Below are 14,213 nucleotides of genomic sequence, written 5' to 3'. Positions count from 1 at the left end.
ATGGTACTATGTTTGTGTCCCTTTTGATTCTCATATCATCTATTCAGAGGCAGAAGGGCGTTAACTTTGTGTTAAAGTATTTGCACCTTTCTAGTTCCAAATAGACGATATGAGATTGTAGAATAATTAAAAAAATGAATTGAAAAAGTTTAACTCCGTCAACCTATTCAGTTTTGTTTATAATATATTTTTTTAAAGCATGCACATAGTATGTATTTTGTTCACTGATGTGTTCATGTTGATTGCACACCCTTCTATCTTTATATGGTACTCATGCACTCTAGACATGCCGTTTATATGAATGCACATAATGAATTTTAAATGACAAAATAGCTTACTATCCAAGACATCTATTTCATCTTCAGTCATTTACATCATCAAGACATGTAAGAGTATTATTTACCTGTAAAATTATTCTTATTTGAACCAGAATTTCATGTAGTGTTTTCTATGTTTCCTGTCAATAAAATCACTATTCATTCTATAAAGTTGACTGAACTGCACTGTGTGTATACTTGTACAGTGTGTATCAAAAGAAAGTGTATCCAACCTTGGCAGCTCCTAATTAAAAAGTCATAACAGACTTTGAAATTGATTTCATGATAAAGAGTAACTTATTTTCTGTCCAATGATACCCTATTCATATTGTTTCTGCCATGGAAGTATTGTCAAAATCGCCTTGTTCCAAGTTTGGGCTTTAGGAACCAATGTGGGTCAGGCCATATGCATGTGCTTCTTTGGTTTTAAATTCTTTTAAAATTTAAATTATGCCTCGTGCTTCCGTGTTTCATTGTTTAAAATGATGCCATGTATCTACACTTTTACAGAACCGTGTTTCAATCCACAGGATAACCTTTAACTATTTAAAACATTTTACTTGCACAAAACTTGAAAGATCAGAATAGTTCTCTGAGATGTATCTGAAAACCTTTTGATTTGCATCTGTATACTTTTATGAAATGATTACACATCTGCTATATTTTTGATAAAACAAGACGAATCAAAATTAAGTGTAAGAATGTTTTGCATCATACTGCAGATTCCTCCTGGGACCTGTTTCACAAAGCCTTCTTTCAATGACAAATGACAAAAATCAGTGACAAATTTGCTGATAACCAATCAGAAGCAAGGATTTCAGTAGCTTATAACAGAAATTGTCATTTGTGACTGATGACAAGTTCTTTGAAACGCCCACAGCCATGTCTACATTTGTGTGCCATATACATTCAGCCCTATCAGGTTTCTTTGGTTGTAGTCTCTGTACGGTTGTAGGTGAAGTCTAAGTCTCTCTTGTTCTGTGTTGTGTAGGTAAAAGAGACTGTGGCCAAGGTTGAGAGCAGTGTACAGACAGTCAGAGTTCATCTTACAAGGAAGGTCGATACTGAGACCAAATCGGTGAGTCATCATTTATTCTTTTTCTCTTCATTTGGTCTAGAGATTGTTTTAAAGTGAATTATAAATAAAAGACATGTCCAATTGACTTCATCCAGATGACTTGCCAGTTTGAATTTCTTTTTGATATTTCCCTGTCAAGTTTCAAGTCTGAAGATTTTCAACATACTGTTGCCACTAACTGAAATCAGTATAATATTAATATAGGCCAGCTGTACCTTCAAGAAGAAAAGTTGCATCTTTTTGATAACATGTTAAAGACATGACTTGGGTTCAAACCCATATTGTTAACAGATTTTGATAACAGCAATCTGTGCAGTTTGAATACTTGTATTCATCCATTTTACTGAATAACTCATTAAGTGATATACACCAGTCACTGTAATTCACTTGTACTTTTTTACAACAAATCATGAAAATATGATGTATAACAGTGAAAATATGATTCTTTTGTACAAGTTGAGCTAAGTACACCAAATTAAAGTTAGACTGTATTTTTTTAATGATTTTAACATTTGTGCACATTTTGATTTGAATACTGGTACACCACACTATTCAACTAACCTTAACACCTATCTCACATTTCTACCACCCCTCCTCCTATTGACACTGTGTGATGTGTGTTTGCTGTGTTACCATAGCGACGGGAGGAGATCCGGGATCTTCAGCTCGTCTTTGAGGAATTCAAGGACAAAGTAGAACCTCTCCTGAAGAAGATTGAAGAAGAAGAAGAGAAAGAGAAAGAGAAGAATAAAGATAACGATGAAGATGGTTCAGGGAAGGAAGACGATAAGAAAGATGATGATGACAAGGATGAGAATGATAATGATAAAGAGAAGGATAAGGATGATGATAAAGACAAAGATGGAAAAGATGATGATAAGAAGGATGATAGGAGTGGAAGTGCAGGGGGTAGTGGTAAGTAAGGTGTATGGATGAATCATTAACTCACGGTGTGATTGACACCACTCTCCTATGATATAAGTGCCAACTCCAGTATTTAGTCTAAATATGTGTTTTATTAAGGGACATCCATAATGTGTTCCATGTAGTAAGGGTCGTTCTTACCAAGTACTACTTACCACAATTTATATTGCAAAGGCAAGGAATCAGTGTTATAAAGTATTCTGTTGGCAGCCTAAAAATGCCACAATATGTGGCCATTGAAATCTAAAAATGTAAACAAACACTGTTTGATTGATATTCTTGCCATTTTACCTGGATGATGTGATTGTGAAAGCAGTGCATTCACATTAAAATTACCTAGGATTAATTTAAGTAGTACGTGCTGTAAATTCAGTAAAACCAAATGTAACACACACATGTGTGCATTTACAATATGATGCATGTGTATGTACAATAGTAAAATAAAAAAAAATTGAAGGGGGAAAATAACTCATAGTTTAAAAAGAAGTGAACTAGGAGTGAATGAAAACACAGCTCACTAGCATTTCAAAATGATTTACTATTTATGATTTTTCTGATGTCTGTAACTGGTACGTTTGTGTATATTTCAAGTTGAGTGTAAATTAAGATTAAAATGAAAGAAAAGAAGAGGGGTTGTGAGTTTTTGAACATTCCATCTTTTTAGACTTTATTCTTAAAATAATCTTTTTGTGATGTACGTTATTTTCTTATACTTATTTTCTGAGCCTATAACATTGACAGGCACTCGGTCATTACAGTAATCAGTGAATTTAGTATTTAGATATTATTGAAAGTCATTCTATCAACTCTGTGGTCCTATAAGGCTCGCCAATTTTGAAGGGATGTTTATATTGTTTTCATAAAGTTACATTGTCATATAGGCTTAACTCAACTTTTGTAATATCATAATTCTACATTCATCTCAAACTATAAGTATGTGACATTATTTGGGCTGTTAATAATAAGAACACTTCCAATATATTTCTCAACTTTAATAAGAATATAGTATATGATAAAAATTACTTCATTATTTTGATTTGATAGCAGCTGTCATATTTTGTAGAAAGATCACATTTATTTGTTTATGTATTAAACACCTTGACCAGTGACTGAAATATTTCATGTCGATCAATTACTATATTTTGCCTAATTGTCTGTTAATTAACTAATTAATTCTGTGTTCCTGGTAATCTGCCAAACTAAACTGATACTCTGTATTTTTGTAATGGAAAATTTTGTGTATGTCATGGGTTTAACCTCCAGACACTTTTTATATTTGATGATACTAACAGCGATAACTTTAAAACGATAAATTTGATGGTAAATTCAGTATACTTGCAGTGTACTTTCAAAATTAAATGTTGAAGTTATATCTAGGTCTTAGATTCAACTAGGATTTAATTGCTGAACAGTGGGGAGTTTTCGGAAAGAAAGAAAACAAAAATTCTAAAGATAGTTCATGACTCGTCATATGAATTGGGAAGCTGCGTAACTCCATAATAACCTACCCCAAAAAAAAAAAATTGTTCATGAATTGAATGTCCTTATGTCGATTATGACATGAAATGAAGAATGAAAATTAGAATTCTCAGTGACAAAATATTGTAAAATCTGTGTTTTAGCAAGTTTCATTGATCTACCCCCCCCCCCTCCCTCCCCCATTTGATGTGGTCTTGAAGACCGTCTACTCATTGTTTTTCATTCACACAGTGAATATCAGGAAGTCTTATTCTTCCATACATGGCATTTGTAACCCGTAACCTGGCAGATTTATTACTTTTAAGTTTCGTCTAATTTTTTCATGTATAACTCATGTACTTTTTAAGTCACTTTTTTCTGTAAAGTTTCCTGATATTTGTGTTATCAAACTCAATTTTTGTAATATACTTTAAGTCTCCTCTATCCTACACATTTTCAACTGTATCCTATCATTTTCTTCTGTAATAATTTGGATCTCGTCTGAATTCTATAATGTGTTTTTGGTAATAAGGAATTACTTAATTCAATATTTGCAGGTATCTTGTTAAATTTGATGTTGAATATGATTGTTATATCAAAGTAGTGAGTAGATTCTAATTCGAAAAAAGAGTTGCAGGCAACCCTTTATTTCTCTGTCAAAAAAAGTTATTCCTTGCAGTAACAATTTTAGAAGAAGGAAGCATTGCCTCATATGTTATTGTATAGTTTGTGGCAAGGATAAAACTGGTAAATTGCAAACGTAACAGGACACTTTAAAAGTTTAATTTATTAAAATTCAATCAAATTTAACATGAATCAATTAGTGAAGCATGTAGTATCATACTTGTGATTTAGTATTAAGTATATGTGTGTTAATTATCCTGTGAAGTCAACACTTTCACGTTCTGCCGTCCTATTTGTCGATCTATATGTATTATATGAATATTCATGCAAATTATATATGTAGCCTTTCCAACATAGAACAAATTATATGATAACTAGATTGAGATATATAGCAGCGAGATAATTGTATTTCTAAATACCCTATCAGGTACTACAGCCTATTTATATAATAAAAATCACTTAGGTGAGAGATGATTGATTATCATGAATGATTCTGTTCTTCATTTTTAGTTTGTTTTGCTGTGCTGTAAAGGTAACATTCACAATAAGTATTACATAACTTTATATATATTGTATACAAGGAAACCAGCTTGTAGTTGTCATGCTCAGAAACAATTGATTTCAGCGCAAATAGTAATATGTTTTCTGGAGGGCTAGGAACATTCAACTTAATTTATTTTTTCTTTTTCAATGAGAGATACCAGTGACAAAAAAATTGCATATATTCTACTAAATTATACAATAGATTTTGAAAAGATAATAGTTTCCAATTGAAATAATCACCACAATCTAAATTCCTATTGTTGTATCCGGACACCTACCGCCTGGACATCCTCCCCCAACCCCGGACAACCACCCCTAATATAACCACCCTCTAGGACAACTACCCCATAGGGCAACTACTAACTACCCTCTAGGATGACCTCCCTAGGACAACTAACCCCCATACAACACCCTAGGAGAGTTGACCGGGAATAGTTGTCTGGGGGGGGGGGGGGGGGGTAGTTGTCCTAGGGGGGCAATAGGCTGATGTGAGCCAGAACTTGTTAACACAGCTCACATAACACAGAATTATTCAACAGAATGAATCGCCTTCTGGATCTCAACACAGAGAAATAAACATTGGGCAATTCTTTCTATTTTCACTGCACAAACATTTTCACCTAACATTGAAATGGTTTTCTTGAAGTTTTCAACCTACAGTGTGGATAATCATGTCTTCTTCCCAATGCTATGCCATCGGAGTCAGTAAGTATTGTTGATTTCACATTTTCACTAATTCAGGCTAACTTCAGGTTAATTGATGTATATGTAAGTACACGAAAAGATGTTTCCATGATTTCATCTATTTTACTGACTTTTTACAAAATGATCATGCATCAATTCGACCTCCCTCTTCACGTGAACAGCAACAACGCGGGAGAAGAAAAAAAAGGGATTAAGATATGTTTCGCATTGACCAATATGTAGGAATTATTGGTATTTTTATATTTTGTAAAGTTGAAATGGAAAGATACAACCTTCTCAGTTTTCAACTACATCGAGTATAAATATTGATTTGTACTTTGCATTTTATTTAATTATCAATTTCAGAACAAAGAGCGTATGGATAAAATGGATGGCCGTGTGGCAGCCTTAGAAGGCAAATCTGGTGTACCAGCGGGCGGTGGTGGCGCCTCGACTGTACCGCCAGCAGCCGCTGCTAGTGTAGCCCCTGAGGGTGATGGGGCACGCAGTGGGCAAGGAGACGAGCAGAGCGGAGATGGCCCCGGTAAAGCTTCGGGGGCGAAGTCCCGACGAAGGAGCGTCGCGCCAAGCGAGCGTCGGTCAAGACAGCAAGGCTCCAAGTCGGGCGCGAGGTCCGGTGACGAGGGCGCGGACGATGGCGGACAGCGGGATGGTAGCGTGGATAGAAATGAAGCTGCACCGAGCCAGGCTACGGGTAGGACAACGCGTGGTCGAGGCCGTGGACGAGGTCGAGGACGAGGTGGTAGTAAGGCATCATCACGAGCAGGGAAGACACCACGTGATGAAGGAGATGATAATGCTAGTCAAGCTCAAGGTGGACGAGTTAGTCAACAGCTTAGTGATCATCCATCGCTACAATCAGAGACTCTTACCATCGCTAAAACACAAGATGGTAGTTAGATCACCCTCATCTCATATCATACTCTAGAATCTTGAATAAGATGGAAAATGGAAATATGGAAATACTTTTTTATATGACCACATCATGTCAGGACTGACAAACTATAATTATAACATCCTGTAAATGATACTTTATATTTAAAGGGGTTTTGTTTCAGTTATACGGGAAAATTCGACCATTACCTATTCTCCCTTATTTTAGAGTAAAACTACTTTAGCTTCAAATTTTAGAAGTTGAAAGGATAATTTTTAAACTACCGAATGATTATATAATTCTTTAAGAAGACTTGTTTTGGGGGAAAAACAATTCCTTTACTTTTGTTTTTTCCTCAAGTATCATAATTACGCCTATCCTTTATCATTAAAATACCTACTCTTGTGTTTTAAAGATAAATTATTAATCAGAGAAGATAATTATTCTATCTTTCAGATCTTGATATAAATACATGTATATATTAATGAAATAGAAACTACCGATATAGACATTATATTTTTTAGTAAAAGAGTACAATTTGTTTTTCTCGGAAGACAAATAAATAGTTGTAGGAAACATACAGTTATGTGACATATTACCATTGTCTGCATTTCCCTTTAATAAATCTGTCTTTAGATGAAGATGAATTAGATTTCTGTCGTTTGACTACAGCCCCATTCAAAGACATAAACTTCTTTCCTTGTTACAGGTACTAATAATCATTATATAGTATCGACTTTTCTCGTTTATTATTTTGTATTGATATTTATTAGCTGATGTTTGGTACATGTATATAAAATGAATAGGCGAATGCAATTTACATTTAATATTTTAAATGTTGGGTATTTCAAGATGTAGTGATGACTGTGATATATAGATTGCCAAAAGTGTGTTAATAATACTTGTTCTAGTACCGGTAGAGCATAATGTTGTTATCTAAAGAAACTTTTTTCTCCCTCGTGCTCTGAATTAATTTGTAGTTGATAATTTTTATGTTTGGAAGTTTGTCAGAAAAGTTACATCCGCCGTTCCTTTAATGTTTCTAAAGCTGCTATTACTAGTTAATGAATCGTTATTCTTATTTCTTGCATGTAGTATTAGAACAATAATGAATAAGAATAATGTACTAAATAATCAACCTATATCGTATTTCAAAAGACTTAATACTTAGCTATCCTTTCACTCTTCCATTATACCATACACATGTATATATTTCTCATTTCTCATTTTGATATTTTCTCTTTTTAATTTTTTTGGTATTCATTAATATTTTTGTTCTCACTAAGTTTATTTCCGTAATTACGTAGGCCTATAGTGGTTTACTAAAAGATAAAAATTGTAGCATGTGGTTAGAATCTGTTCCGGGCGCCATGCATAAATCATATTCCAAAATTCAATCGTTTATAAAAATGATAATAATGATGAGAATATAATCCTGATACAATGGTTCTTGCTGCATTGGGTAAGTTAACCGTATCATGTTGTTGGATGCAATCAATTTCGTAATGTATTACAATTCAAAGCAAGATTTCTTTTAATGACCCTACAGTTTGACAATGGTAGCCCAGCATAGCGAGCAGTATGTATCCACTAGCAGATGCTTTCATTCGTATAACATGAAGTTCCTTATCACAGGTTCTGTGAAGAAGCGTTGATGATTGGAATTCTTTAGTAAACTAGTCCTTTATGTCTGAAATATTGTAAATTTGTAAATTTTCTTATATTCTTTTATAAAGGTGGCAATGTGCCGAAATTCATGGTGTATTAGTTGCTAATAGAAACCGCTTTGTATGAATGTAGTTGATAGTTTCTTGGTAATGTATCCTTGATATCAATTAGTTTATAACTATAGTGAAGAAAGAAAAAAAAAAATGTAATTTTCCATTTTTCCGTATTGTATATACAGTCTTGTGATTATGTACAGTAGATACAATAAATGCTCAATTGTTTCATATAAACATAATTGACATCCTTTTTTTAGTGTTGTTATTCTCGTCGAGTGCATTTATGGACATGTACATTTTGTAGCTATGATAAATAATTGCTGGTATGTACAATATGTACAGACACAAGAAATCGTCGTCCCCCCCCCCCGATGGTAATCATGATATGAATACCATACTACCTGATATTATTAGCATTGACAACTTACAGTAGGATACACAGAGATTTATAAATAAATTGGAGTCTGAGGGAGAGAGAGAGAGAGAGAGAGAGAGAGAGAGGGGGGGGGGGGGGGGGGGACAGGGAGGGGTGAGAATGTATGAGGATTTCTAATTTCTGATTTGCAAGAATATACTCAAGAGTTCAACTGGGAGCATGCCGTAAAACAAAGCAAACTTGATTCCTGAGAATCGTGGGCATGTACCATTTTCAAAATATCATTTAAATTTTTAATGATTTTATCTGTTATTCTAAATGTAATTCTATTCTTTGGTTTATACCGTCCATTCTACTCTTTTATTTTTAAGATTCCTATAACAGTTTCCATGACATCAGCGACTGGTTAACACGTCTGTGTAGGATGATTGAAAGGGTTGGCATGACGCTTCGTCATGGAGTATACACCTACTTGAAAACACTTCCGACTATCTGGCACAACCACCATGACTGTGATGGATTCATCTCTAACTTTCTCTCTCTCTCTCTCTGTCTCTCTCTCTCTCTCTCTCTCTCTCTGTCTCTCTCCCTCTCTCTCTTTCTCCCTCTCTCTCTGTCTTTCTCTATCTTTCTCCCTCTCTCTTTCCTCTCTCTTTCTATCTTTCCATTTCTCTCTCTTTCTCTCTCTTTCTATCTCTCCTTCGCTCTCTTTCTCTCTCTCTTCCTCTCTCTCTATCTTTATCTATCTCTCCCTCTATTTCTCTCTCTCTCCCTCCCCTATCCCACTCTTTCTATCTTTCCGTTTATCTACTGCCCCCTCTTTCTTTCCAATATTGTTTTCCTCTTTACCCCTTTTATCTGTTCCTTGTTCCCATTTATCATCTACTCCATTTGTTACATTAGGATAAAACATTGAGAACGAAGTAATATAATATTTCAATTCAATTTTAATTCAATTCAATTCAAGACTTTAATCCAGACTCGGCTGCGAGAGCAGAGGTTCAATAATCAAGATACCAATAAACTTGCTGCCTTATAATAGTTTCGGAAAATAAAACGTAAAGCTATTATGTGGCAACATTTCTGAATGATTACTGGTGCTCCTTTCTTTTTGAAGATTTCCTTAAACAAGTACTTTCAGGCCATTATTCCTTCAAACTTTATATGCAAACAGTAAGTTATCAGGGCTTTATCTGATTATTTCCCGTATAATATAGGGTATGGCAGGATTATGTTTAAGATCGTTTTGAGTTTTTGATTGAATGCATATTGTCGGCCGTCTGTTCATATAAGACGTTTAACTTTATAAACTGAATGAACACTGAGCAGCATGTCAGGTGTGATGGATACACGATGGAAAGACTTGAGTACAGCCTGTCCCTCTTCCTCGTGAACACTGGGGACGTGTACCCAGGCGCGGATCCAGGATTTCTTAGGGGAGGGGGCCAACTTTCTTATTTTTTTTTTGCTCCCGAAAATTTAAAAAAAATCGCGCCGGTCGAAAAGTCGCTCAGTGGGGGAGTGGGGGGGGGGGGGGGGGGGTAGTTAGCACATTTTTTTTTTTTGGTCCTCCAAAATTTTAAAATTGCACCCCCCCCCCAAAAAAAAAGGTAAAAAATCACGTGATTTTACATGATTTTTTTTCTCAAGGGGGGGGGGGGCCGGGCCCCCTGGGCTCCCCCTGGATCCGCCACTGCGTGTACCCCCTCCTTTCCATCGAAAGAGGGGGGATGAGAGTAATAAAGATGTAAAGAAAATAAAGAACGGGGAAGGGTGAAGGCAACATCAAAATAAAATATTTGCACCGTTTCCACCTTCAAGTCACTCGACAAACTTGTATTTTCGCATTTCGGTAATTCCTTAAATTAGGGACCCACTTTGTGACATTTGTGGTGTCCCTCTTACATAATTAAGTAACCCAGTCAACCCACACGTATTCGTGGCTCTGAGGAAAGACTTAAATAGTGGAGTGAGATTGTTAAGTGATTCTAGGTATGAGGATGCAATTTATGCTTGGAAATCACTTTACAATCTCTCTCCACTATTTAAGTCTACTCAGAGCCACAAATACGTGTGGGCTCCTTCTGTAAGTGGGATACCAAAAATGTCCGGAATGGGTCCCTAATATATGGAATTACCCATTTCATTAACCAATTAATACCAGTGCTATACTTCCTACCGATTACCATGCCCCCACAATCGCTTGACCATTACTCGTTTTTGGTAAGCCAATATACAGTTAGGATCAAATACATGTCTTGCTTTCAAATCGACCCTCGTAGGTTTCTCTAATTTTATTGTTTGGTTTCTATAAGGTTTATCATAATATATTCATTTTTAATATAGATATTTATTATCGTTTTCTTTCTCCCCCTCTCTCGCTTTCTCTCTCTCTCCCTCTCTCTCTCTTTCTCTCTCTCCTCATTTTCTCACATTCTACCTCTTTCCATGAATCTCTTTATATATCTCTATATCTCTTCCCTATCTCTATATAAGCTTTCTCTTTTTAGATATTTCTATTGTAATACTTCCGGATGTAATTCTTTGATAAGTTTAAAGAAGTCGATTACCTTTCACTAAAACTATACAGATCCCTATGCTTTCGAGGGTCTTATGTGATAGTACGGTGTCTTTGTCATTCGTTATCCTCCTTAGACTTTATCCTTCTCCATGTATCTCATCTCGCCTTCCATCTTCGCCTTCTATCTTGGCATTCCTCTGTATCCCCCATCAACCCTCCCGCTACCGGTCGCCGCTCGTGTTTATATAGGGGAAACCCTCGCATGGAGCACGGCGCTCCACCGCCTACTCCTACTTAACAATCTCTAAGAGGTGAAATTGAACCTTTATGATTTTATATGAGGATAGAGGAAGAAAGTGTCTACCATGGGCTATTAGTTGGATATTGAAGCTAATTGGTAAGCTTCACGATAATGGATCGAGTGCTCTTTGATAAGTGAGGGAGGAAGAAAAAAATGAAAATGAAATATTGTAAACTCATCGCTTTTCTTATAGACATATTTTGTAATGCTTTTATACATCATTTGCAGAAATATATAACCACTAACACATTTTACGGTTAACATTTTATCGTTCAAACCTACTCATAAATTGATATAATATTAAATTGGACAGTTTGGGTCGCTAGTTTGAGAAAAAGATTGGAATTAAACCGACATACTTTAAAACCATGGTTATTATTTTTTCGGATATGGTTTTGGGTGTTAGAAACCTATTTGAAGTCCTAATGCTATAACTTTTACAAAATTTAAAACATAAAGGCGCTCCATGCAGACACGGCTCTTCAATATGCAAAAAGAAAATAATCATTGTGATGTAAGTTGAGTATTGATTGAGAACTGAAGATTATTATTTCTTGAACTTTTTAAAAGATATTGAGCAGTGCACATATGATATTTTGAAGCAAGCGCCGTGACCGCCTGTCATAGTTGCTTAACATTGTGTAACAACATGTTTGAGCTTAGATGGGAATCTATATATTACTATGACTAAATATTTTTATAACACATTAAAATTTACATTGTAGCAGAAGAAAGAGACATCTTACTCTAGGCAGGTGGTTATGACGTGGCCTAAATCAATCGGGGTTCATTTTATTTTATTCCTTGTTTCCAAGCATTTGTAATTTGTGTAAATCTGCTTCTATGGTAATGAATGTACTAGGCTTCAACTAATTACGGATTATCATAATCAAACTTCTGTTATCGCTATAATGCTTCGCACCACATCTATCACGGTCAACAAACGAACTATCTCCTCTCAAGCACTCTCTCTCTCTCTCTCTCTCTCTCTCATATCGCTTTCTCGATTTTCTACTGAATAGCCAATCCCAGAGCAAAGTTAAATATTGAACAATGTCGGTCAGCGTTTGAGGTTTTAACTATAGCCAGATAGAAGCGACTTGAAAAAAGGGGTTTGGATGAAAAGACAAATTAAATAAAAGTGTCAATATTGTGGTAAGGGATTGACGCAAGCAAGGAGCATGGTACATCTTTCATACAAGTTTCTGAAGCCGCTAATCGTATACACAGTATTTCTTTCGATCAATGGCCTTTCTCTTCGTTTCTATGCTGTAGCGTGAATCAAGTATAAGCGTTCGACTAGCTGCGGGAATTTCCTTTTGAAGTGTGGTTTTAATTTTATTTGAGAGAAAGTTTGGTGGCTTTAATAGGGGCTGAATCAAATCCGAAAAGTTAACAGAGACGAGGGGCACCGTTTCTTAACCAACTGGTATAGAGTACACTTCTGTAATGTCACATGATGACCTGAAGGCTATCACGTTACATAGATGAACCATTATAGTATTGGTTTATGCTCACATGCATGTATCTTGCTAGTATGTTAATTGGGATTGTCTTGTACAAACCTTTTTATATTCTTCAAAAGTCTTGAAGGGTATAATAGACTAATGATGGATTTGGGCTAGGGTGCGGATGGATGATAGAATAAACAATACATGCAGTAATGTTTCGTATACGCGAGTACCACCGATTTATCTGTCCAGAACATTGACATTCTAAGCTATAGTTGAAAAGAAAAGAATCATCTTTAAAAAGAAAAGAAAAAATATAAAATAACATGACTGCACCATAGCGCTCAAAATGTTCTTTTCGGCTTTTAACTGAGTCTCTATCTTCCTCCATTTCTTCCTCTTTTTCTCCTATTCTTTTCTCCATCTTTCTTTCTTTTTCTGCCTCTATAATCTATTTTCTACCTCCTTCTCTATTGCTCTTGCTCCCACTCTCTCCCTTCCTGTCCCTTTTTTCTTTCACTACAGTTCTCTTTTCTACCAGCCTCTCTGCCGTCCTTTACACGATTATTTGTTGTCTGTATAGAGCTCACAATCTCTTGTCCACCAATATATCTCTTTCTCTGTTTCCTTTCCCTCTCAGCCATTCTATTAATTGGAAATAGTTTTTATCAAGTAATTGTGAAGTAATATCAGATTGCCAGATTGAATTATAATGATTAACAGTATTTTTGAATGACTATCTGATGATGGAACAATGTTTCGACATAAAGATTCATGTTTGGATGGTGAAAAGATTAAAAGAGCGAGAACAATGCTCTTATTTTATCACCCTCTGGAATAGTTCGCAAACAAAATGTTTCAATGCCCTGTGGTATCACAACCATCCTTTCATGGTCAATGTTTGTACAACCCATTTTGATTACCTAATCACTGGAGAGTTCGGTCAAGTTTCTAGCAAGCAAGTTTTGTGCATTTCCTGATTATAATTGTTTTAAAACGTGTATGTGGGTTTTCCTTTTCACTCTCTTTCTCGGACCCTGAAATAGAATTAAAAACTATGTTACAATAAGATACGATGCATGATAGTAATTAACCAGGGATCAATTTGTGTTTTCTCCTTGATGAAAATAAGGATCTATGAAAATGAAGAAAGTTCAATGTATATTCCTCATTCGCCGACACACACACACGCACACACACATACACAACTACACGCGCACGCGAATAAAATATGATAAGTCAGTTTACAAAAGTTAACATATTGATTATTGGGTCCATCCAAAAATAAAATCTTTTTCTGTTAATAACATGTCTTGA

General features: G+C 35.3%; 1 protein-coding gene across 5 annotated transcripts in view; it reads left to right on the top strand.

Annotated features, from left to right (window-relative positions):
- The window catches only part of LOC580909 (glutamic acid-rich protein), a 29,221-nt gene extending 22,606 nt beyond the window's left edge, over positions 1-6,615 (top strand). For 3 of the 5 annotated variants that reach the window (XM_030983917.1, XM_030983918.1, XM_030983916.1), the window contains 2 exons: positions 1,309-1,395; positions 5,995-6,615. In XM_030983917.1, coding sequence (XP_030839777.1) covers positions 1,309-1,395; positions 5,995-6,549 — 642 coding nt within the window. In that variant the 3' untranslated portion in view covers positions 6,550-6,615. Of the gene's footprint in view, positions 1-1,308; positions 1,396-2,033; positions 4,890-5,994 lie in introns of those variants that run through there. The other 2 variants (XM_030983920.1, XM_030983919.1) reach the window with 1 other exon arrangement.
- Positions 6,616-14,213: the final 7,598 nt, after the last annotated feature.

Source organism: Strongylocentrotus purpuratus, unplaced genomic scaffold (assembly GCF_000002235.5).
Source record: "Strongylocentrotus purpuratus isolate Spur 01 unplaced genomic scaffold, Spur_5.0 spur5_scaffold_14, whole genome shotgun sequence".
In the NCBI taxonomy this organism is placed as follows: domain Eukaryota; kingdom Metazoa; phylum Echinodermata; class Echinoidea; order Camarodonta; family Strongylocentrotidae; genus Strongylocentrotus; species Strongylocentrotus purpuratus.
The sequence above is the reverse complement of the archived record's forward strand: the minus strand, read 5'-3'. Positions and strand labels throughout refer to the sequence as shown.